General features: G+C 34.7%; 1 protein-coding gene across 1 annotated transcript in view; it reads right to left on the bottom strand.

Moving 5' to 3' along the window:
* Positions 1 to 1,390: 1,390 nt before the first annotated feature.
* Positions 1,391 to 25,799, bottom strand: part of LOC149784568 (uncharacterized) — a 31,264-nt gene continuing 6,855 nt past the window's right edge. The window contains exons 4-8 of the mRNA XM_089932640.1: positions 23,231 to 23,335; positions 20,673 to 20,780; positions 17,828 to 17,960; positions 12,944 to 13,019; positions 1,391 to 9,739 (exon numbers count right to left, since the gene is read on the bottom strand). Of these exons, the coding sequence (XP_089788766.1) occupies positions 8,933 to 9,739; positions 12,944 to 13,019; positions 17,828 to 17,960; positions 20,673 to 20,780; positions 23,231 to 23,335 (1,229 nt within the window). The 3' untranslated portion in view covers positions 1,391 to 8,932. The remainder of the gene's footprint in view (positions 9,740 to 12,943; positions 13,020 to 17,827; positions 17,961 to 20,672; positions 20,781 to 23,230; positions 23,336 to 25,799) is intronic.

A 25,799-nucleotide genomic window follows, 5' to 3' on the forward strand; every position in this document is an offset into this window, starting at 1 on the left:
AATGCTTAAATGTCAAGATATTTCTTCGTTATAGTGCTTACGTTTTTGTATACCGTTGGTGCTTTAATTTACTCTTGTTTAAAACAAATTAATAACCACGTGTTTGTTTGCTAGTGGACTGGCTTGGTTTGGATTTTGGCCGTTTTTATTTATAGTTAACTGCAAGGCATGTAATCTCGCCATGCTAAAGGTGAAAGCTTTCATTCAAACCAAGCCACTAAAACTAAACACTTTTTGTATTGCATGGAAACATTTTAACTATTTACTATTTACTTTATAAGTGAACTCTGAACCAAAGATTTTAATTGTGTGTGGATTAAGTGACAGAGAGGCGATAATGGAATGCAACTTGCAGTTTACTTTGTTCCAAACATCATCGTAAATTTTATCCTATCTGCAATTCGGTAAATAACAAAATTCGCGATGCTGTGTGGAACGAACTATAGTGGCGTGGTGTCGACTTGACACTGTCCATTACAAATGCAGCTCCAGCAAAGAACAAAAACTAGTTCATTTAATTTTCTTACTCTGAAGTATTGTTTATAGTACAATTTTCTCCATTCTATGCAAGTGATAAACCATGCGTTGCTGAGATCGGCTGGTTAGCATTTGTACCGGTAAAATTTGGTATTGTACAGACTATTTCCGTCCTTGCTGGTTCGTGTTGCCGTTAGTCGCGCAACCCTAGTGAAAAACGCTGTTTCGTGCGTTTATAACAAGGCAGCGAAGCTTAAAAATTAGCTACACCTAATGTCTAAATAGACAGCATGACCAAATAGTGGCAAGGCGAGGTAATCGGCAAGAGTGACATACCCTTGTCTATATAAAATAGACGGATAAAGCCTACATGTGTATTTTTGTCTTTTTAGTAGGGCTGGTACGGAAAGTAGTAGGCTTGCATCCTATGTTAATGTCATTGGGGAACGTATTTGAAAGAGAATTGTCTTGTCTTTCCTTTTGGAACCATGGCAAAAGAATAAAAGTAGAGACACGCTAAAAACCGGGCTGGTACTCGTGTCTCCAGCCAAGATCTGAATATGCCTGTTTTTAGTACTGTCTAGAGGGGAGGGATAGAGCCATTTGATAAATGAAGTTATGCGGATTTCTGGGTATCTTGGAAATGGGAAATTGTCAAAGAAGGCTCAGTATGGTCAAATTGTTTGGTCTGTTCCCCTACCCTGCTGTTAGTACATATTTTGTCATATTCTGTTGATATTGTTTTCTGATGCAGTTTCAAGTTTTTTTTTCTTCTATTTTTAATAACAACGACCATACTTGATGGAAGATCAGCATCATTTTGTACCAATCTGAACGATCTTCATGCCAGGATACATTTTTGTACACCACTAGTATTCACAGAAAATGTTGTGACAAAAGAGCAAAATAAATGTTAGTTGCAAGAAGAGAACAAGTTTTATTTTCTACAACATTTTCAAACAGTCTTACCATGTAAATGTATAAAATACTTTTGTGAAATATGTACATCATACTTAAATACTATAAGCAGTACCGTAACATTAAATCCATAATTTAACAGTAAACAAATTATTCTGAACCATAGAAAGCATCAAGTGTTTTGCAAGATGACTGGGGATTGATGAATTCAAGTGGTATGATGAGGTGAATATCCTGACCAGGAATCGATGAAATAGAGTGGTATGGTCAAATGGATGTCCAGAAAAAAATTGGTGAATCCCTGTGTACCCAGTGGATGACCAGACCTGGAATTGATGAATCTCAGTGGTATAGTAATGCTGATGTCCTGATGCCTGAGCTTATGTCTGTTTTTGCAGTGTTGTCAGTATTGTTTTCCTTATGGTGATGATTATAGCCCCAGAAAGTTAAAGAGTTAACTTCCATATGCTCTGAGGCTTAGCTAAATTACTGATTCCAATAAATGTTATGTTTCATAATTTTGACACATTTCTTTTATTGATAATGTTACCTTAAGTTGCATTCATAATGACAAGTCAAAAGGCATTTGTTTTTCTAAAGAAATGAAGTTTGAATGTTGTTCTTTTCTTTCATCTTTTTAATCAATTACATTTAACATAAAAGAAAAAGCATTACTATTTTGCTATGAAAAAAAAAATCAAACTAAAAGAAAATATTTTTCAACTTAAGTATCAAAACATTCTATGTGGATCACAGACTGCTCACCTAGCTGATATATGCCAAATAGCCAGATGCATGAGCAGTTGGTCAAGAAATATTGGCCAACAGGCTGCTATTTTTAAAACTTTATTTCATGACTAATGACCAAATATGCGAAGAAAAAATTTGTTTCAAGGTGTATTTTTGTTTTGCTGCTTTTACATCTCCATTATAAATCCAATGTAAAATCAACAATTTTTTTCTGATATTTGATGACATTTATGTTAAATCATCATCATTTTTCTAATACTTGATAACCTTGATGTCAAATCAGCATCATTTTTTTAATACTTAATAACCTTGTGTCAAATCAGCATCATTATTCTAGTACTTGATAACCTTGATGTCAAATCAGCATCATTTTTCTAATACTTGATAACCTTGATGTCAAATCAGCATCATTATTCTAGTACTTGATAACCTTGATGTCAAATCAGCATCATTATTCTAGTACTTGATAACCTTGATGTCAAATCAGCATCATTATTCTAGTACTTGATAACCTTGATGTCAAATCAGCATCATTATTCTAGTACTTGATAACCTTGATGTCAAATCAGCATCATTATTCTAATACTTGATAACCTTGATGTCAAATCAGCATCATTTTTCTAGTACTTAATAACCTTGGGTCAAATCAGCATCATTATTCTAGTACTTGATAACCTTGATGTCAAATCAGCATCATTATTCTAGTACTTGATAACCTTGATGTCAAATCAGCATCATTATTCTAATACTTGATAACCTTGATGTCAAATCAGCATCATTTTTCTAATACTTGACAACCTTGATGTCAAATAGCATCATATTTCTAGTACTTAATATCAAATCAGCATCATTTTCCTCGTACTTGATAACCCTGATTTCAAATCAGCATCATTATTCTAATACTTGATGAGCTTCATGCTAATATGCTTTCTGTTATAATTGGTCAAATTATGTTGAGCAGCTGTTTTAGAGATAATTCAAGACATCCCTTTTCAGTAATGATGACCATATTGTGGACTGGCATCAACTGCACAACAATCTTGAAATCTTTCATGCCATTGTTCTATGTAAACTTCAGTAACATTACATTTGTATTTATTAGCAATGGTTACCACATTTGATGGCAGATTGGCATCATTTGTAACAAAATAACTGCCTTTACATCAAGATGCATTCCATCAAATATGGTCAATTCTGATCAGCAGCCTTTGAGAAAAACATTTAAATGTTTCTACATTTTCAGTAAAGGTGGCTATATATAACATCACATTGACCTCATCTGTATAAATTTTAAACCAATTTAGGCACGGGATGCCTTTTTGTCAAAGTTTTACAAATTCTAATCAGTCATTTTTAGAAGTTATTATACAATGTTTTTCTATTTTTAGTAGCAGTGGTCACATTTTCTGGCAAATCTATATCCTTTGTATAAACTTAAAAGGAATTTTCTTAGATATTTGGTCATTTTCTGTTCAGCAATTTTTAATTGTTTAAAGTTTCCAATTTCAGCAACAATAGCCATGTCTGCTGGTGACTACACCTCATTTGATAAATCTGAACACCACTTATACCAGGGTATTTTTTGTTCCAGTTCATCAGATTAAGTTAATTTGCTTTATAGAGATAAAGTTGCTTAATAAACATTTTTCTGTTTTTAGTAATGATGATTGATTGACAGTAGCTTCACAAATCTGAGAGCCCTTCATGCCATGATGCTTTCTGTCAAAGTTGATCAAATTCTGTTGATTGGATCTTTTATGACAAAGTTTCTTTAACCTTCCTCTATTCTTAATAATGATGGACATATTGGATTGTGGATTATCATCACCTGCATAATTCTGAAAAGCCATTCATGTCATAGCACTTTCTGTCAAATTTCATAAAATTCTGTCAAGAATTGTTTTAAAAACATAAATTATTGGGGTTGAGGGTTTTTCAAGTTTTAGTAACAAAGGGCATATTTGATACAGAGTCGGGGTAAACTTCATGTCCACATCCTTTCTGTAAAATTTATTTAGTTTCTGTTAGTGGCTTTGCACACAGTTTCTAATTTTAGTAAAAAAGTGGCCATATTGAATGATCAACTGGCATTAAATGAACAGACTAAAGGCTTTCGTGTCAAAATGCTCTTTATAAATTTTTTATGTACAAATTGTTGTCATGGTTTCTTGAGAACCTGTAAATAAGAAATGTGAATGGACAATGTACAACTGATGAAATGATCTTTCCAAAGTTCATTTGGTTTTATCAGGTAAGCTAATTAAACTAAGTTTTAAGATGGATCCAGGGCTAATAAAAGGACTAAGCAGAATGTCCTTATTCACCAGAAATATGACTCAGACTTGTACATTAAAAAATTGTATATTATCCTAATAACTACAAAAATGCAAAATGATTTGGCAGGGGTTATCTTTCCCTGGACACAATTAGTCTTGCAGCATGTCAAATGAAGATTCACTTCCTTCCTTTTCGCTAAATTTATAATTCCTGAATAGACGACAGCTATATTTTAGTGGCACTTTCAGCACTTTATTTTGGCTTTAATGTGCAAAACAAATAGGAGCCAAGTATCTTGTCCAAGCAAACAGCTGACCCAGCATGGCCACCAACTTAGCTACAGCAGCTCCCTCTAGAACAGATCATGACCTTAGACTGATATGGCTGCTGTTTCCACTGGAGAAGTGATACCTATGCCTCATCTTTACCTAATAAAGGGGAGACAACTATAATCTGTTATATGGCATGGGTCCAAATTTGTTGGCAGAAATGATTCTCTGTTGAGTTCACACTTTTAAAGAAGATAGGAATTTCCTCTCCCAAACTGAACCATGTCATGGAGTTTTCTCTTCTTTTCTTACAGTAGTGTAGAAAAAACACATACAGTTTATCAACAGTGTATATATAACTTTAGAAATACAGAGTATTTCTAAAAGTTATTATATAATTTGAATTAGCAGAGAAAGCTTGAAACAAATAAATATAAATAATGAATACTATTTAATGGCTAGGAAAATGTGTCTTTTTAATATTAAAACTGCATGAAATAGATGTTTATGGCATCATACAAATAATGGTATCATTTACAGTGTCAACAATTGACATCATCTGGGACAGGTGTCTTCCATCTGCCTTTCCCAATGGGTGTGTGTATGTGATTTGGATTTTTAATGTAGTTTTAACAATTTTTCAGTCATATTGCTATGGTGTCTACAGTGTGGCAGTTTACAGTGATGTCTAGCACCAAGGCATCATGCCGCAGATATGTAGCATGATGTCCCACCCAGTCATATTATCCTGACACCAGGCCAACCAGTCCCAACACTAACCTCTTAATGTTGAATGCCAAGCGAGGCAGCTGTTAGTATCATTTTATAAGTCTTTGGTATGATTCGGCCGGGGATTGAAACCACGACCTCCTGCATCCAAGGTGGACGCTCTAACCACTATGCCACCGGAGCAGTCCCATATGGGCTAACTGTATAAAAATATATGGGAATGAGATATAATAACAACTATTTGATCTGGTAGTAAAAAAAATGCTAACAAAATTATATCTATACAAAGAATGGAAAAGTTTCTTAAACACTGCCTGGTTTTTGCAATGTTAGCGAGACAAGCTAAAATCACTACATTTTCATGGAAAGCACATGCTACCTGGAGGTATTAATTCAGTGACAAAAATTATATTATGGAGTGTATTGATAAAATACACATTTGTTAGTGTAACTGTTACTATGCCACACTTCTCTAGACAATTATATTAACAATTTTATACAGTCAATTGTCAGCCATGCAGTCTGATGAATTCATCAACATTTGACCAGGTTCCACAATTTTGTTAGATTGGGAAAACAGTGAATCAATTTGATGGTCAGAGTATAAAGTTGTGACACCTTACATAAGTGTACCACAGGAGTCTTACAAATCTATTTCTGAACTATGGCCGGAAATCTTTGTAATAACACAATGTCAACTGCAGAACATCACCTTATATTGATAAATCCACTGACTGTAACATTTCAACATTTTGGTTTTAACAGTAAAAGTTTGTCAATATGACTGAAAAAGTTGATGTCACAATATCACAAATATTTGCTCAATTAATACAAATAATGATAGTCATGTAAGCGCCACCAAAATATTTCAAGTAAAATCATATTCTGGGTGCAAAAATGAGTTTATCTGATACATACTTTACAATTTGAGGCAAACATTAAATAAATACATTTCATGTAATTATGATTTGTTAATTTGCAATTAATGACCCCTTTTTTACACAAATTTGTTCAGTGTAGTGTGCCTTTAGTCTCACTATCAATTGTGCACAGAATAATACCATAGAGAAGGCATACACAATATATGGCCCACAACCCGGTTTTATCAGGTTAGTTATATCATAGGGTGTGGCTTTAAAAATCATGTACCTGGCCTGTGCCTGGAGGAATGCTTGCTCTACACAGTACATGTGTAACTTGGTCAATACACAGTACATGTGTAACTTGGTCAATACACAGTACAGGTGTAACATGGCCAATACACAGTACATGTGTAGCATGGTCAATAATACACAGTACTGTTGTAACATGGCCAATACACAATACAGTGTGTAACATAGTCAACAGATCATACTTGTGTAGCATGGTCAATACTACACAGTATGTATGTAACATGGTCAACACACAGTACATATCTAACAATGTCAACAAAGTACAGGTGTAACATGGTCAATACACAGTAAAATGTGTAAACAAAGTTAACATGCATATCAGATGTTAACATAGTGAATACAGTGGATGGACATTCTGTAAAACTGAAAATCTGAAGGCAATAATAGCTTCTATATTAGAAGACATCCACAGCTACTTTGAAAAAATCTCACTAGAGTAAATACCAATTTCTAAACTATACATCTAATATCTACAATTTACACAAACTGTCTCATTTAGTTGAGTCTGAAAACTTACAACAGAAATAGGTCACACTGTATGTTGTACTGGACCTGACAAAACATTTGTACAACAGCTCTAGAAATAGGACACACTGTGTACTGGACCTGACAAAACATTTGTACAACAGGATAAAAAATTTACCTTTTCAACAGCATAAAATTTGCAACCTTTGTTCACATATTTATCTGGTCTTATTGTGAACTTCTGATAATTTTGTGCTGCTGTATTCAACTGTGTATTACCAGCATACAACTGTGAAAAAGCTTTGACCCACAACATTAGATCTACAGGAGAGTCTTTTATTAAACAGCTTGTTCATATTAGCAGTAGCTAAAATTCTTTTTTTCAGTAACAGGAGACCCAAGAGAGCCTGATATCACTCACCTGACATATACAAAAGTTAGCACTTTCACCAAGCAGACTTCAGCAGTACTGCAAGAACAGCCCTATGTAAACTGTCTCCAAACCTTATATCATGCTGATTTTTACCTACTTAAGTACCAGCTGAAATAAGTTCTTTTCAAAGACATACAAGACAAAGACATATAATAAACTTTGTTCTAACAGATGTTCAAACCTTTACAAGATCTTGATATATACATCAAGACTGATTGACACAGAAGCTAAAATATAGCCTCTTGATAAGATGTAAGATAAATATTGCCAATGCATGAAAAGATGTTGTGACATCATCGCATTACATCCTGGTATCCCTAAGAGGTACAAATCATTAATCAATAAAGCAGACAGTAAACCTAATCAAGATGTTGTGAAAGTATTGAAGGATGAGTAAATAGTAATAAGCAAAACATAACTACTATGGGACTTTGCTACTATCACCATTAATATCATCCTTATAACCATCATTATCATAACGATGCTCTGATTTGTAAAAAATTTAAATCTGTTATATTTTGTTGTAATTTTTTTTTGTCTTGAGATTATGAATTTTTTTATATCTTCACATGAACATTAAAAGGTTGGGCCATAACTGAATGTACACATATTTCTTTATGCAGGATTACCCCTATTTGATATATTAATGAACTCAATGAGACAAGCTGATATTCTAAGTTTGATCCAAATCTGATGAGAAATACATTCTCTAGAGTTGTAACAAAGGCACAGTCAATCATATGCAAGATTTATCTAATTAATATGCATGAAACTTGCTCATTACTGAACCCATCCACGATTTGGATGAGTATAGCCTATTCCAAAATAGATCAAAATAGGATAAGAAATACAACATAACGTGAACACAAGTAACTGTTACAGATAATCATCTTTTTGCAAAACCATACCATAAGCTTGTGAGCTAAACAAAATCTTATTAGTTTGTAAGTGAAGCCACTACCCCCAAGTCAATATGCCATCATATTCATGATTAGTTGCAATAACAAGACTTTCAAGATGACTGAAATGGAGGTCATAGTGGGTGTCGAGGTCATAGTGGGTGTCGAGGTCACAGTGGGTGTCAGGTCTGGACTGTCTTTATTCAGAACAACACCCATTCATTTCAGACCAACTAAACCATGGGATGAATGTATGTATAGACTTCATGACAACCCTCTAAGTAGTTTTGGAGAAGTAGCAATAACAATCTTGTGCTAGAGGGAGAGAGAAAGTCTGATGAAAGACTAACTTATAAGCCCTCATAGCCATAAATACTTAAAACACAACTATTTAGGATTTTCTTCAGGAAATCAACTAAGGTTTAAAGAATAAATTTATATAAAGCCAATTTAAATTATCTATGGATACAATGTGCTACATGTCTGAATTGAACAATGATGATAATTACATGTTGAAAAGATTGATGTGACTGACACCGAACTTTAGTGAAAGACATCAATCAGATCCAGGAATATTGCAAACGACAAGCGAACAACCTCCACATAAATGTCACTCCTGCCCAGTGATTTCAACAAATCCAAAAAGCGCTGTTTGTTGTCAGCATCCCGTAACATCAGTAAACCATCTTCTCCAAGGTTGTTAAAACATGTCATTCTTAACCACTGCATCGATGGAATTCTAGCACATGCTCGCGTGACTTCAATCTGACTTTGGTCTGTCATAATATTTCCAGCAATATCCAGACCTTTTAAACCGGATAATTTCTTTACAAGTATATCACAGAACTCAGGGATGTAGGCATCTGGAAGATGGTTTTGTGATAAATTGAGTAACGTCAAGTTGGGAAAATATGCTGTAATTTTGAGCAAAAAAGCTGGAGATATCTTGTCAGAATCATATATCGAAAATTGACACAATTTGCTCAAGTTGAGTTCTCGCAAGGAGGTACCATGTTTTGACTTCGCTAATGCCATAAGATCGGCTTCATTCAAGTCACATCCTCGAATACTGAGAAACTCTAAGGGGCGATGCAAGCTATCCAGAAGTTCACCAAGGCACCCTAAGAGGTAGTTAAAGCTGAGATCTAGACGCACTAAATTCTCTAAACTGCTGAGAGTCGACATAAACTTCACTCTACTTGAAGTCCTGTTTCTGGTCTTGCCCATCTGAAGGTAAATATTGCAATCTGACAAGTCAAGACTGCGAATGGAGGTGTATTTCTTTATGTCCTGTGCAATGAGGAAAAAAATACCCTCCTCTAACTGATGTAAAGAAATTCCTTCCAGTCCCTGAAACAAGAAAAAAATAATCAAAGCTGTGCATGTATCACATACGTAACTGAAATTACAATTATAACATGTTCCCTGGAAATAAAATTATGATTTCTCCAATATTTTAGCAACTGAAACCCACATTTATCCAATAATACAATGAACTTGCATATGTCCAAACCAAAGCCTTTCTTTTCCTCTCAAGAAAATTGAACGAATCAAAATGAATCCCAGCATGCAACATGTATAGCTGTGCAAAACAAAAAATGGTATAAGCATCTCACCATAACACATGCTCTTTAAGTTTGCTACTTTGTACCTACAATAATGTACATCAAGCTTTCTTTTTGAATGCCTGGATAATTTACATGTAAATTATTTTAAGACAAATTTATTAACATGCTGCAGTCTGAAATTTTTTTACTACTATTTTTTTCTGGAATGTTAGCACTTGTCAGTGAGTGGATTTATACATATGAATTTTAATCAATGGCAATAATGAAATTATATGTTCAAAGACACTACATGCAATTGAATCCTGACAAAATCAAACACCCTGGGAAACTAGCAAATCAGTGTAAGAGTTCCAAAGTCACCGAATCCCGACATACCAAACATATTGGCAAACTAGCAAATCAGTGTAAGAGTTCCAAAGTCACTGAATCCTAACCTATCAAACACCCCGTGAAACTACTGAATCAGTGTGCGAGTTCCAAAGTCACTGAATCCTGACAGATCAAATACCCCAGGGAACTTATCAAATTATTTTTTTAGTTCCAAAGCCACTAAATCCTAACATATAAAATACCCTGGGAACCTAGCAAATCAGTGTGTGAGCTCCCGAGTCACTGAATCCTGACAGAGCAAACACCCTAAGAACCTAGCAAATCAGTGCAAGCTCCAAAGTCACTGAATGCTGACAGATCAAACACACTAAGAACCAAGCAAATCAGTGTGCGAGCTCCAGAGTCACTGAATCCTGACAGAGCAAACACCCTAAGAACCTAGCAAATTAGTGTGCGAGCTCCAAAGTCACTGAATCCTGACAGATCAAACACCCTAAGAACCTAGCAAATCGGTGTTCGAGTTTCAAAGTCACTGAATCCTGACAGATCAAACACCCTAAGAACCTAGCAAATCGGTGTGCAAGTTTCAAAGTCACTGAATCCTGACAGATCAAACACCCTAAAAACCTAGCAAATCGGTGTGCGAGTTCCAAAGTCACTGAATCCTGACAGATCAAACACCCTAAGAATCTAGCAAATTGGTGTGCGAGTTCCAAAGTCACTGAATCCTGACAGATCAAATACCCTAAGAACCTAGCAAATCAGCATGTGAGTTCCAAAGTCACTGAATCCTGACAGATCAAGCACCCTAAGAACCTAGCAAATCAGCATGTGAGTTCCAAAGTCACCATGTGCAGTAGAATCCTGACATAATATATTTAGCGCCTAGTAAATCAGTTTCAGAATTTGATTCAACAATTTTTAACATAATTATAAATGTTAGTTCAGGTCTTAAACATTGTTCAAGCATAACAAAAACATAAAAAAAGAGTCCCATGAAGAGACTGAGCTCTAACTGGTTAAAATAATTCCCATGAATTCAAGATAAGACGATTTCTTCCTTTTAACTATGTTGAAACCATCTCTGGTATTCTTTAGCAATAACAAGGTTCTGAAATTAGCTGCAGTCTTATACCTACTCAGACCTGCCAACCCAGACGAGTCCATCTCAGTAAGGCAGTTGATTTTTCCCCTAAGACTGACCAGTTTTCAGTATAGGTGTAATAAAATATCACTAACTGCTATTGTAAAGCTGGAAAACTTAATTAAAAGTTTGACACATCAATGATAAACATTATGTTTAACTGAAAAGTTTGTAATGTATGCATACTTTATTTACCACCATTACAGTTGCACAAACTCTAGTTCCAAGCCCTATGCAGCTCAATGACTTGTTGCTATCTCAACTCGACGTAATTCTTGAAAATTCTTTTCCATTTCACATGACTGTAATCATATCCGTTGCCATGAATCATACTTAAATTGGCATGTGATGTCCAATAAATTAACTGTGTCCTTTCCAGCCTATATTCACAAGAATCTGAATACTCCTTTTTATTCTTCTGTGCTGATTATTAACACTTTTCAAGAAGCTTATTTTCCTTTTTGTCTTAAACATGGAGGTATAATACTAAGCAAATTCCAATACAAGCACTGGATAAAGCACTGCTTTCTGGATGCCATTTTAAAAAATTCTATAATCAACTATCTGATCATGCAGATGCTTCACATGAACAAACAGGTGCAGTTTAAAGCATCTGGGGTGCTTCTGTTAAGTTAGTCTGGTTCCCTAACTAATTTTACTAATTCTAAGATTAAACACAGATCCAAATAAAACACGGATGAACCAATTATCCAGATTTTTCAGCAACAATAATTTTTCCATAGTTTTTGCTAGTATGATGTAAGTCTGTATTTTAGGGGTAATTTTTATAAGACTTACATCAAAATCGCAAGAGTTGCAGGTCTGCATATGAGATGTCAGCTCGGCACCATTTTAATTTAGGACAATGTAAACAATCATCTAAAAGTCTTTTGGCGAAAACCCCATATTATAATGATTAATCCATTCACCAGGAGTAGTGACATCATCATTTTTAAGACAATCAACAATGTAATCATATTGAATGTATGAGAAGTAGGATAGTTGACAAAGCCATTCATTTTATTTTCAAGATATGACTTTACATAACCTTAAGCACGTTTCTAGAAACCCTAGAATAAATACTAATTTTATTCTGATAGAAGCCCCAAGAGTGGTACAATTTCCAAAGAAGGAGGGCTTTCTTAAAATACAATTTACCTCTGAAGTCCAGGAAGTAAAAATGACCGAGCAGAACTAGCAGTTTTTTCTAGAGGTGCACATATGAAGTAAGGCCAAGCAGTATACTCTATAACCCATATTACACACATCAATCATATACCAAAATAAAGGAAATTAAAGGTTCTTTGATTTATACCTAAGATATTCAAGGTCTATTTTAAATAGCCAGTATAACCAGTCAGGACACCCAGGGAAATTCTTTTTCTTATAAATTCTAACCCTATGCAAAATACGAAACTGTAGAGTGCCACCTAAAATAATAAATAAATAATGATTAGTGTAGCTTTTGCATTTTATTCCATACAGTTAGTGTGGAACTTTACCACTACTTACCTCTATTTTCTGTCCCTTCAAAACAATGAATGGAGCCAAAGAGTCAAGAATTTCATCTCCAACCAGTAACTCTGACCTATGTAAAGAGAAAGTGGACTTGTTGAACAAAAAATATTTTAAAACAAAATAACAGAACTGCATTTTGGAATGACATGCTAGTCTCATGATCTTTTCCCTGTCTGACCTTGGTCTTTGAGCTTCTGAATTAACTACAGTATGAGAAGATATGGACTTTGAGATACTGACTCAACTACAGCATGAGAAGATGTGGACTTGGAGCTACTGACTTAACTAAAGTATAAGAAGATGAGGACTTTGAGATACTAACTCAACTACAGCATGAGAAGATGTGGACTTTGAGATCCTGACTCAACTACAGCATGAGAAGATGTGGACTTTGAGCTACTGACTTAACTACAGCATGAGAAGATGTGGACTTTGAAATACTGACTTAACTACAGTATGAGAAGATGTGGACTTTGAGATCCTGACTCAACTACAGCATGAGAAGATGTGGACATTGAGCTACTGACTCAACTACAGCATGAGAAGATGTGGACTTTGAGATACTGACTTAACTACAGTATGAGAAGATGTGGACTTTGAGCTACTGACTCAACTACAGTATGAGAAGATGTGGACTTTGAGCTACTGACTCAACTACAGTATGAGAAGATGTGGACTTTGGGCTACTGACTCAACTACAGTATGAGAAGATGTAGACTTTGAGATATTGACTCAACTACAGTATGAGAAGATGTGGACTTTGAGATACTGACTTAACTACAGTATGAGAAGATGTGGACTTTGAGCTACTGACTCAACTACAGTATGAGAAGATGTGGACTTTGAGCTACTGACTCAACTACAGTATGAGAAGATGTAGACTTTGAGATACTGACTCAACTACAGTATGAGAAGATGTGGACTTTGAGATACTGACTTAACTACAGTATGAGAAGATGTGGACTTTGACCTACTGATTCAACTACAGTATGAGAAGATGTGGACTTTGAGCTACTGACTCAACTACAGTATGAGAAGATGTGGACTTTGAGCTACTGACTCAACTACAGTATGAGAAGATGTGGACTATGGTTAAGTTTCGTCAAGTTATTTGATAAAATAAAAATGATGACAACACCGGCTATAAATATACATCAACCCTTGGTGTGACCTTGACCATGAGACAAGAGGTATGGCTAAATACAAAAAACATTATCATTGCATCAAAAGTTATATCTTCAATTTATATTCTTGACCACATGGCAAAGTCACTGATGGTATTTAGGGCTGTTCCAGCGACCCAGGGAAGGCAATTCAAAGTGGGGTAATTGACCATTGATGCAATTTAGAATTTTCTTTATCATTTTAATATGAACTCTGTAAATTAAAGTACCATGGCACATATTGTTAAAAAACTACCTTCCCTGGGTATTATTTATGTTTAAATGGAACAGCCCTTAGTAATAATAAATAATTGGCTAAAGTTTAATTAAAATATCCTCAATGATTTAAAGGTTATACTACAGTCCAGAATCCAGATCAGATATTTAAGTTTTCCACTGCCATAACTTTACCACTGTGCCATGGCTATGATACATGACACAAAGGTTCAAGTCATAAAATTACATTTCCATTGATATATCATGATCTTGAGGGGGGTGATGATATAAAACACACCATCTGGCCATGATATATACTTGGACAAAGCTTCCTGAAAATACTTATAATGCATACACTTAAATGTCAATGGCCAGACATGACCATAACATGTCCTATCAAAAAAACAGCTCACCTTTGGTAATGTCTGTACCAATCAAGTCAAACCTCATTGAAAGGTCACATTAAATTAAGTGTGCTAAGTTAGATAGTTTTATTAATAACAGATCATATATTAACCAAATGTGCAAGGTCTGAATACATGGGGCAAAAATTAAAGTACAGACATATATATGTACATCGAAAGGACAAAGTGACATGTATATGATAAAAACAAATGCTTTATAATCTTGGTATATTTTCTGAGCATTGGAAGAAACAAATTACATTAACAAAGATACTGACATAGAAATGGTTAACAGGATTGATAATGGAAACTCATAAAAACCTGGAAGCATGCATTAAATTCAAGAAAGGACCGAATTAATTATGGTAGGAGGTATTGAAATTTGCATATTATTTGCAGGAAATATATATTCATCCTTATGAGAAAATGAAAAGGGAAAATTCAATAACAATTACCTTAATTACATGTGCATATTACACATACAACTGCATGTGTAATACCCAACTGTCAGCTGATAGGGATCTGCACCATTTGTTATACTTCAAAATGAAATGAAAACTGCTTACTAATGATCGTGTCAAAAGCCCAATGAAATTGCAGCCCCATTTTGCCACTTTCCTTTTATAACCTGGTCTATCAGCATTTAACTAATGTCTGTCCATTATTTTTACCCCCTTTCTGTAGTTAATCAAGTCTATCAGCATTTTACCAATGTCTGTCCTAATTTGAAACTAATTATCCATGTCTATCCTTAATTTTAACCATCTAACCTTGACCCCAGAATATAAATATTTCTTTATTACATTAAGTTCAAGCCATTCACAATGTTTAGTCAAGGAACTTATTCAAAAACAAAACTTACTTTGCAGAAATAAGTGTTCTTGAAGCCTTAGTGACCTGACCTTTTGAACCATAAGACATGCCTCTTCCATACTTTAAGTGCAATCCTTCCATAAACTCATGATCTACAACTAAGTTATTATGCAAACCCAATTTGACTTCTTCCAGTGATCATGACCTTAACTTTGGGTGAAGGTACATCACTGATAACTAAAATCTTAATGCAGAATTCATTTTTTCTTCTTTTAATTAATGAACTTGACCTATGACATTTTTCATACATGAAGATTGTGCAAACCATGTGCAAAGTTTGCTCCAGGCCTTTGATACATGTTACTGCAGAAAAACCATTTTGCTTCTTTTCATGACAGAGATGATTACCAAAGTTGACTGACTTCTTTAACCCACATACAGACCATCCATTAGTGAATTACCAGGGACCATGAATAAAACATGCAGTATGCGAGTCAGCTCTGCTGGCAGATAAAACTAAAGATATCCCATTGCTTTGTACAAATTAAAACATCTTTCAAAAATGACATATTCTCAACATCTAAACCACACAAATATTTTCAATCAAATTTATATAGGTTAGACCATATTTATGTGTTGAGTGTGTGTTAGTGTGTGATTCAGATTTGTAATATAGCTTTAACAATTTTTCAGTCATAACGCTATTGTCATGCCAAATCCAATGATACAAAGTGATTATGATATATGCTAACATAACTATTGCAGACTCTGATCTAGTTGAGTATTATGAAACTACAATACTATTTATATGGTCAATTGTACATTATACATGGATTAATAAGGGTTTTAAAGAATACAAACAGAAGTCATAAAACTTTAAATAACTAGTAAGTAAAAAGGTTCAACACACTGAATGATGATAACGATGATGTGACAATTATATAAACCAGACATGATTTTGGTATTCCCCCCCATAAAGCTGAAAATTTTAAAGGGGGTTTTGGGGATCCACCACAAAAGGGGGCTCAAGGGACAGCACCCTTGATCTGGGGGTCCAGGGGGCTCAAGGCCTCTCATAAAAAAAATGCAGTTTACAATCATAATAAAACTGCTTCTGACGCAACTTATGATCATAATATATAACAAAATAATCATTTCAAAAACTAACAAACTTACCAAAAATGTTCAACTTGACTTGAATAATTTCACAATTATTGCTGTCACATCAATTTGTTCTCCAATACTATTGGTGCTTAAGTTATTTCATGTGCATGTCAGTGTTCACATCGTAATTAAGTCAAAATAATTTCTCAATTTTTGCAGCAAATATATTATACATCTCTCTTTTCATAACAAATCTGTAAAATAAACACCCAAGTACATCAACTTTATACAAATAATCCCATACATTTACTTGTCTTTTTCTCCAATGGACACAATCTGTTGATATTCCAGCCAAGCTCTTTTTGCCGCTTTGTTCTTTTTGACCGACTGTTTGGGCTCAATGTGCAACCATTTCTTTCCTAGTCAATGAGAGCCCTTTTTCCTTTCATGCTAGTGCTTGTATTGGTGACATGCAGTGCACATATTCTGACAGAGAGCTACATCTGTTCTCTCATGCAAGAAATATATCTTCATACAGTAATTAACTACACTTTTTCCAGATGCCTTTTAGCTTCAATTATTCCGTATGCAGCTTCTTTTGAAGGTGCCATTCCAAAATCTTCCAACTGTGATTGACATAGAGTAGAGGTCACAAAATGCCAGTCCTCTAGTGTTCAGTTTTCTTATAAACTGACCAACTAAATTTCCGCTGACATTTCGCTCTAGCTATTCCCATTTCAATACGGTTTTTAAACCTTTATCTACACTTCTCATGTCATGGTTTCTTTCAACAACTCAGGATGCCATTTTTTTTTACTGCAAGCACGCTTTTTCTTTACATAGCCATCAGTTTCCATTACACAAAGTTTCATTGGATAAATTTAAACTTTCAACCAATCAGAATAGTCTTTACAAGAGTCGTGGGCTAAATAATATATCAAACAAATATTTACAAGGGTCATTGCAGAATGGGACCGAACAGACCATTTTTAAAAAAAAAAACAGATTGGAGATGATTTAAAAAAAAAAGAAAGAATGTATCAAGAAATATCGGATTTAAGTCAGGAGAAAAGCAGAATTCCGCTTTAAAATGAAGAAAAATCATGTCTGATTAACATGAAAAGATATACCAATGTCTCTCTATCTGCTTTAAGAGAGCTGAGACAATAAATACTTACCTAATGTAGATATTCGTTACTGTTACATAGATCGGGGTCAAATCTCGCAGACCATTACAAATAAGGAAGTCTACAAAAAACGTATTGTTGGTTGTGAAGTGGATACTGTCTATCTTCACTTCCATTCTGTGACCTGAAAAAAAGAATTTTTTTTGTAAAATACATATGCTTCTGTTTAAGAAATGTCACTTCATTCATGGAGATTTTGTCTCAAGACTTTATTCCAAGGTACAAAAGACCAGACATATCAACCCCAACAAGACATATCATGCACAGGCTACATTCCAGTAATCTGCAATGAAAAAAAATGCACTGCTATTGCTGATATGAATATGCATTTGAAACGTTCAACAGTCTGCATATGGCAGTCAAAACATTGACAACCAAACTGACTAAAGTAGGCATAACTACTACGCTGTGGCAGCATAAATTTTAAAAAAGGAACCTTTAGGAGATTGTAGCAACCTAGGAATAGCAAAAGGAACCTTTAGGAGATTGTAGCAACCTAGGAATAGCAAAAGGAACCTTTAGGAGATTGTAGCAACCTAGGAATAGCAAAAGGAACCTTTAGGAGATTGTAGCAACCTAGGAATAGCAAAAGGAACCTTTAGGAGATTGTAGCAACCTAGGAATAGCAAACAGAGGTTGTTATAATAGTATCTTAGTATCCGACAGGCATTAATTATAGAAACAACCTGACATAGACAAGGTGATTTTCTTTCTAGAACAGTGGGTTTCAGAAGGTAGCTGACTTTACAACCTTAATGCAATCAAGTAATTTATTCAAAGGAAAATTGACACTACAATCAGAGCATAAGAAACATCAACAAATCAGTTTCTGTAAATAATATATCATCTGGAAAGTCAATTGTTTTTCATGTGGGAAAAAACAATATTTAAATTTTAAGCACCAGACCTGCCAACCCTGACGAGTCTGTCTCAGTAAGGCAGTTTTTTTTCCCCCATAAGTTTGACCCGTTTTCAGTAAGGTGTAACAAAATACCATAAACTGCTATTGTAAAGCTGGAAAACATAATTAAAATTTGGTTTTCAAAACACGCAGCGATGATAAACATTATGTTCAACTGAAAAGTTTGTAAAGTATGCGTAGACTTTATTTACCACTAGTACAGTTGCACAACTTTAGTTCCAAACCCTATGCAACTCAATGGCTTGTTGCTTTCTCTCAACTTGTCCTAATTCTTTTCCCATTTCATAAGATGATGGCAATCATATCTCCTGCCAAGAGACATACTCAAATTGGCACAGGATGTCCAATAAACATAATTGTGTCCCTTCCAGCTTTAATTCACAAGAATCTGAATATTCCTTTTCTATTCTCCTGTGTTGATTATTAACAATTTTCAAGTCTTTTTTTCCTTTCGTCTTAAACATGGATAAACAAATTATCTGACTTTTCAGCGATGATTATTTTTCCGTAGTTTTGCTTTTATGTTGTAAGTCCATATTTTATGGGTAATTTTCTTAAGACTTAGAGCAAAATCGTAAGGGTTGGGAGGTCTGAAGCACCATAACTGTGTATAAACTTGGCAGTGTCCTAAATTTTTCAAGGACTACTCTGTGTACTCATTGTGACAATGACTATCCATGTGAGGACCAGTACGTACATCTAATCTAGTTTCAAATCATCCAACAATTTGTTACTATGAAACTTTATTGAATAATAGATCGATGGGAGGTTTCAAAACCTGCACAAACAATGTTATGGCTTGGTCCTCACCAACCCTCTATTAAATTAATCGATTTTCATAAATGCTTTTATAACTTGTGAAACAACAGTGTATCAGTACCAGTTTTAGCTATAACGTCTGTAAATTCAGTGTTGTTTAATAAAATATATGTTTTCAGATTCAAGCACTTTTCAAAGGTTACTGAGCAGTTTCAAGTACTTTACAAAGTCAACGGAGCATTTTCAAGTACTATTCCAGTACTTTTTGGAGCCATCTCAAGGATTTTTCAAGGTAAACATCAAAATTCAAGACTCTGTCAAGTATGAACCCTGCACATACATGCCTCATGAAAACTTTTGCCAAAACATTAAAACACGAATTCACACAAAGGACTTATTTGTTCAATTAAAAATAAATTCTACACTGAAAGATGCAAGGTTCTGTGACCAATGAAATAGAATATAAACAATATGACTTCCATATTTACTGTGTGGCAGAAGAAAACAATGACATCATGCTTAAGATTAGTAATATTCGATGTTTATGTAGACGATTTATTTTCAGAGTATCATCCACAATATACCTGAATATAATCAGATGAACATTGTCAATATATTCATGACTTAAGGATTTGCAAAGACTGGGCTTGTTAAAACTACACCATGCTTTGATAAATTGTATCCATGTTGGACTTATATGGGCGTTCCAATTTCACTGCATGCGCTATGATGGGTTATTCTTGGCCTCACCACCTACTGTGACAAACCCTTCAACTCACTGAACTGGACACCAGTTTGGTGCTAGCATCTATGGCAAGTCATTGTGTAACCTAATCATTTTGCAGAATGGATTTCTAAGTCTGAATATGAAGGCTTCTAGCTCACATTATATTGGAAAATGCTGAAAATCAATGTTTTTGATCTGTTTCCAAGATGGATTATTGTTTTTACTACTGTTCCCACAACCAGACTGAGAAATGGCATGTGCTGTTACTTGTCCATCCATAACTGACAGCTTCCAAGAGATTTCAGGTCCCCCCAACCAAGACAGTATCGTGCTATCAATGTATAGCTGAGAGTACCCAGTACTTTATATGTTGATATATCTTGTTGTGTAATCAATGCATAAAACAAAATGCAAAACTGAATTATAACCTCTCTGGAAAAAAATTTTTGCATGCCGACTTCTAAGCATCTCATGGTCCAACCGTTCCTCTAATATCTTGGGAAGAATTTCATCAGTCAGTCGTGTGGCCTCAATTCCTGAAAGATGTAAATACTATACCAATTATGATGTCAATTAACCCATCTCTTACTGATTTCAAGGTCATTTTCCAGCAACCTCTGTTGACAAGTCGTTATCCAACTGATTCCACTTTAATAAATCCATGCTTTTTCACTATTATAAAGTGCGCGAGTTTCATCCATTACAAACAGAAAAAATTAATGGACGTTCAAATGGAAAAAAATATATGATAAAACATGGAACATAAATTTTTTGTGGCAAGACTAACAGGTACACAAACTGAAAGTGTTGCATGCAGAATTGATTCTAATAAGCAGCCACTAGTTTTATCTCTATGCTCAAAAGGTCTATAGCAGTACTGCATTATACCCAGACTCACATTATAACAAGGCATATTACAATGATGGAAAGATGTATCTGCATTCACAAACTGACAGATCAACTCTGTGATCAGTTAGGGGTATCTAATTAAGTCATAAGTATTATTTTTAAAAATGTATAGGTCTGGTATGACGTTAACAGCTTAAAAATACAACATCAGCAAATGTATAATAAATGTAGCATATTAAATAGTTATATTAAAAATACAGAAGCTATAATTGTATTTGTTCATGTTCTAATTTTCAGAATTTCTTTCACAATCATTTTTACTGTGATAAACTAAGGAATGTGGTAATTTATTATCTTAATTGTTTTTAGTAAACAAGTCAGCAAAACTTGATGTTCAGAAAGCAAGCGGAAGCACATGTTTCTTCTCCAGCACTTAAAGCTTCTGTCCTTAGAGTAAAGATAAAGTAAAAGGTGGAGACAGTTCTAATTATTGTGATACGAACCTGTCATGGATAAACTGATGTAGGACTTTTCTGTTTCTGTGATACGGCAAGTTTAAGAGGAAAGACCATTCAAAAACTTGAGAAAATATTCAGTTATTTAAACAGTTGAACAGTCTTTGTAAACTGACTGCACACACTTCGAGGCTTCTTTAAATCTAATTCAAGATCTACAATAAAAAGCACACCAGGGCCTCATCAGAACTGATTCTAAATATACAACACAATGCATCTGGGCCTCTTCTAAACCAATTTTCCAGTTCTGGATATACAACACAAACAAACCAGGGTCTCTTCAAAACCACTTTTCCAATTCTGGATATGCAACACAAACAAATCAGGGCCTCTTCAAAACCACTTTTCCAATTCTGGATATGCAACACAAATCAGGGCCTCTTCAAAACCACTTTTCCAATTCTGGATATGCAACACAAGCAAATCAGGGCCTCTTCAAAACCACTTTTCCAATTCTGGATATACAACACAAACAAATCAGGGCCTCTTCAAAACCAATTCTTGATATACATGAAAAACACATCAGGGCCTTTTTAAGACCAATTATGTATATACAATACCAACAAATCAGGGCCTCTTCAAAACCAATTCTGTTGCTGGACGCCATTTTAAATAAATATTCAACGCTCAAGTGTTTGATTATGCAGAGGCTTCGCATTAACAAATAGGTGCAGTTTAAAGCATCTGATGTGCTGCAAAGTTAGTCTGGTTCCCTGACAAATTTCACTACTTCTAATATGAAACCCATATCCAAATCAAACACAGTTGAACAAATTTTCTGGATTTTTCAATGATCATTTTTCCATAGTCTTTGCTTTTATGCCTAAGTCCATATTTTTATGTGTAATTTTCGTAAGACTTATGCAAAATCGTAGGAGTTGGCAAGTCTGTGAATATACAAACCAAACACATCAGGGCCTTTTTAAAATATATTATAGATATACAAACCAATCACTGGGATCTTTTCAAAACCAATTATGGATATACAAACCAAACACATCAGGGCCTTTCCAAAACCTATTCTGGATATACAATACAAACACATCAAGGCTTCTTCAAAACAGATTCTATAGGTACAAAATAAACATCTCGGGCCTCTTCAAACTAGTTTTATATACAACCTGAGTGTTATTTTGGAGTTTAGGGCTGCAACGAAATCTTTACAATAGAGTTCAATGTGTCTTGCATTTTCCTTGCCAAAAACGTGATACAATAAGCACAGTGAAATCAACATAAATTTCATGCATTGATTCCTTTCTCAGGGTTCCTGGCAAATTTAAAAAAATATTCCAGACCTTTTCCAGAACAAAAAATAAATCTTTCCAGTTCTCCCAAAAGAGCTCTGAATCTGTATACTAAGACTTCTCTGAATGCAAAAAAGGGGCAGGGGTCACATTACCAGTTTCCAACTCAGATGATTATAATAACTATAATTTAAGACATTTGCAACACATTGTACATACAATTTCTGATTTTTCCAAATATTTTTGGGACCTGGAAAGCAATTTTCAAATTTTAAACCTTTTCCTGAATTCCAGACACATGTAGGACTCCTGCTTGCTTAAACAAACAAATTCAATGAAAATGTCACTGAGCCCCAAGTTGTATTAAATGTATTATACCTGTAGACTTGGCAACAATTTTGGCCAACTTCTTGGGATGTAGCTGGTATCTCTTCAGAGATAACAAGGGCCAGATCTGGACAATCAGCTTATAGAATGTAGAATCTGAGATGACAGAATAACAGTGGTTTATTACTTTAGGAGAGTCATAAAAATATATTGTGATACAGACAAGGTGGATAAGTATAATTACACAGAAAAATAAAATTTAACAGTATACCAGATGTATGACCATACCTGTGTTATATCATGGAATATGTTATATCATGGAATATGTTATATCATGGAATATGTTACATCATGAACCGTGTTGCATCTGAATCTGTGTTATACATAGACACTTAATAGTGAGGAATCAGCATACATATGCAATGTTACAATCTATGCCAAAGATGCATAGTGTATACAAATAAAGGTTCATGCAGTGACTAGTTCAGGGATGTAGAATAAATGTCATGCCTCTCCCATACATGGTAACAAGTGACTAACAGAGGCAGGATCTGTGGTCAGTGTGCCTGACATGTGACCAAAAGGCTGCAGGTTTGAATCCTACCACACTACCTAATCGATTCGGCTACTATGGTTTAGTCATGTTGCTGTGCCTTAAAACACCAAACCAATTAAAATGAAACAGATATAAATGTCAGCAAGTACATGTCCAAGAAGTGCAATGAACCAAAATAAGAACAAGAGGTTCAAGTGGAACTGAGAAGACACACCTGGTTGACATCTAATAACCAAATGTAAGAGTAATTAGCACAGCAAACTTGACCTCTAAGAAGCATTCTGCATAAATTTCTGCCAATGCAATGATCAAAGGTTCTTCCGCTTTTTATACTTTCATTCACATAAGACTGCACTGATGTTCCTTCGAGTCATGGATTGATTTTTGTTGTTGTTGAAGGGTTTAAAGCCATTTTTCAGCACACAATAGGCTATACATGGCGGCCAGTATTAATGGTGGAGGAAGAAACCAGGAAATCCCCGGAAAGAACCACCCACCCTCGAGAAGCTACTGGCAAGCTTTCTTACATACCCACAATGGCTGAATCCAAGACTTGAACCCACACAGACGGAGGTGAGATGGCAGTGATCCTGACATATCAAGTAGGTCACCTGAATATCAAGTAGGTCACTCTACATGCAACAGTGTCTAGGAAAATGATCTAAACATAAAGAAAAACCTTGAGAAACCATGCTCACTGCAAAGGCAAATACAGATCATTGCACCAACTACATTTAGGTCTCTACGACTTAGTTACTATGACAGTTCTTGGGCTACTCATGACACAATTACATATCAAGTCATGTGACTCCTTAAACAATACTGCCTGATAAAAAGGAGCTAAATGCGAAGTTATTAAATAAACTGTAAAATATAGGTCACAGAATCCAAATTTTCGACAAAGGAAGCAATATTTACAATGATGCAATTACACAAAATGTTATTATACTATATAGGCAAATGCACCAAAATTCTGAGATAAACACAAAGCAAATTAAAACCAAACAGCAAAACAAAGGTCACAGTGATCTAATTTTTATACAAAAGTGTAGTACTCCAAACTAGACATCTAAACACTAACTTACCTGATTATATTGGTGAAAAATGATCAAAAATAACTTTAATTCAGAGTTGTTGCTGTTATTGTTGTTGTAGGATTTAATGCCATTTTTCAGCATAAGTAGTAAGTATAAATGGTAGAGGAAGAACCTGGGAAAACCTCAGAAAGAACCATCAACCCACGATAAGATACTGGCAAGCTTTCTCAAATATCCACATTGGCTGAGCCCAAGACTTGAACCCATACAGACAGAGGTGAAATGGCAGTGATCCGTAATGGTGAGCGCTTTAGACCATTCGGCCACTCGAGGGCGAAACACAAAGCTTAAATCAACGAACCCTTTAATATATGATACAGTGACATCATTTTCAACATTCACTGTAGCAATCTTTATGACACAATTACATACCATTTTATGCTATTCCAGAGATAAATGCAATGCAAAAAATAAGTTAAATTGAGATGTTAACAAAAATCACTGGACAATTAAATTTAGGTCACAATGACCCATATTAACTGAAAGGTGTAGTGCTCCATGTGAAACATCTGCATCCTATGTCAATAATTTCATGCACAAGTTTCTCATTCATTACTCTACTCTCTTAGCTTAGAAATATTTTGATGCTTTGACACAAAACCTGAGTCTGTAGCAAGGGAAAAAAATCACTGTAATGAAAAAATCCATCTATGGCAACATTTTCATAAATAAAGTAAAATCACAGCCTGACTAAAACATTTTAAAGCTTTCAACTAAGACATCAACCCTTGAATCAAATATATCTGATGTCATTAAAAATAATACGTTAAATATCTCAAGGTCCGTTCACCTTTTCTGTCAAATACTGCTGTCTTTGGAGGTGGAATCAGAGCATCTGAAAAGTTTATTAATTCCAGGGAATTAAGTTTTTATAACAAGTTTTTAAAACAACTTTATTCCATAATAGTGCGATAACGTGAATACCAAAACATACAAGAGAATCCATTTTTGTTAAGCTCAATGATTT

The sequence above is a fragment of the Sinohyriopsis cumingii genome, chromosome 14 (assembly GCF_028554795.1).
Source record: "Sinohyriopsis cumingii isolate HCF-2022 chromosome 14, ASM2855479v2, whole genome shotgun sequence".
Classification (NCBI taxonomy): Eukaryota; Metazoa; Mollusca; class Bivalvia; order Unionida; family Unionidae; genus Sinohyriopsis; species Sinohyriopsis cumingii.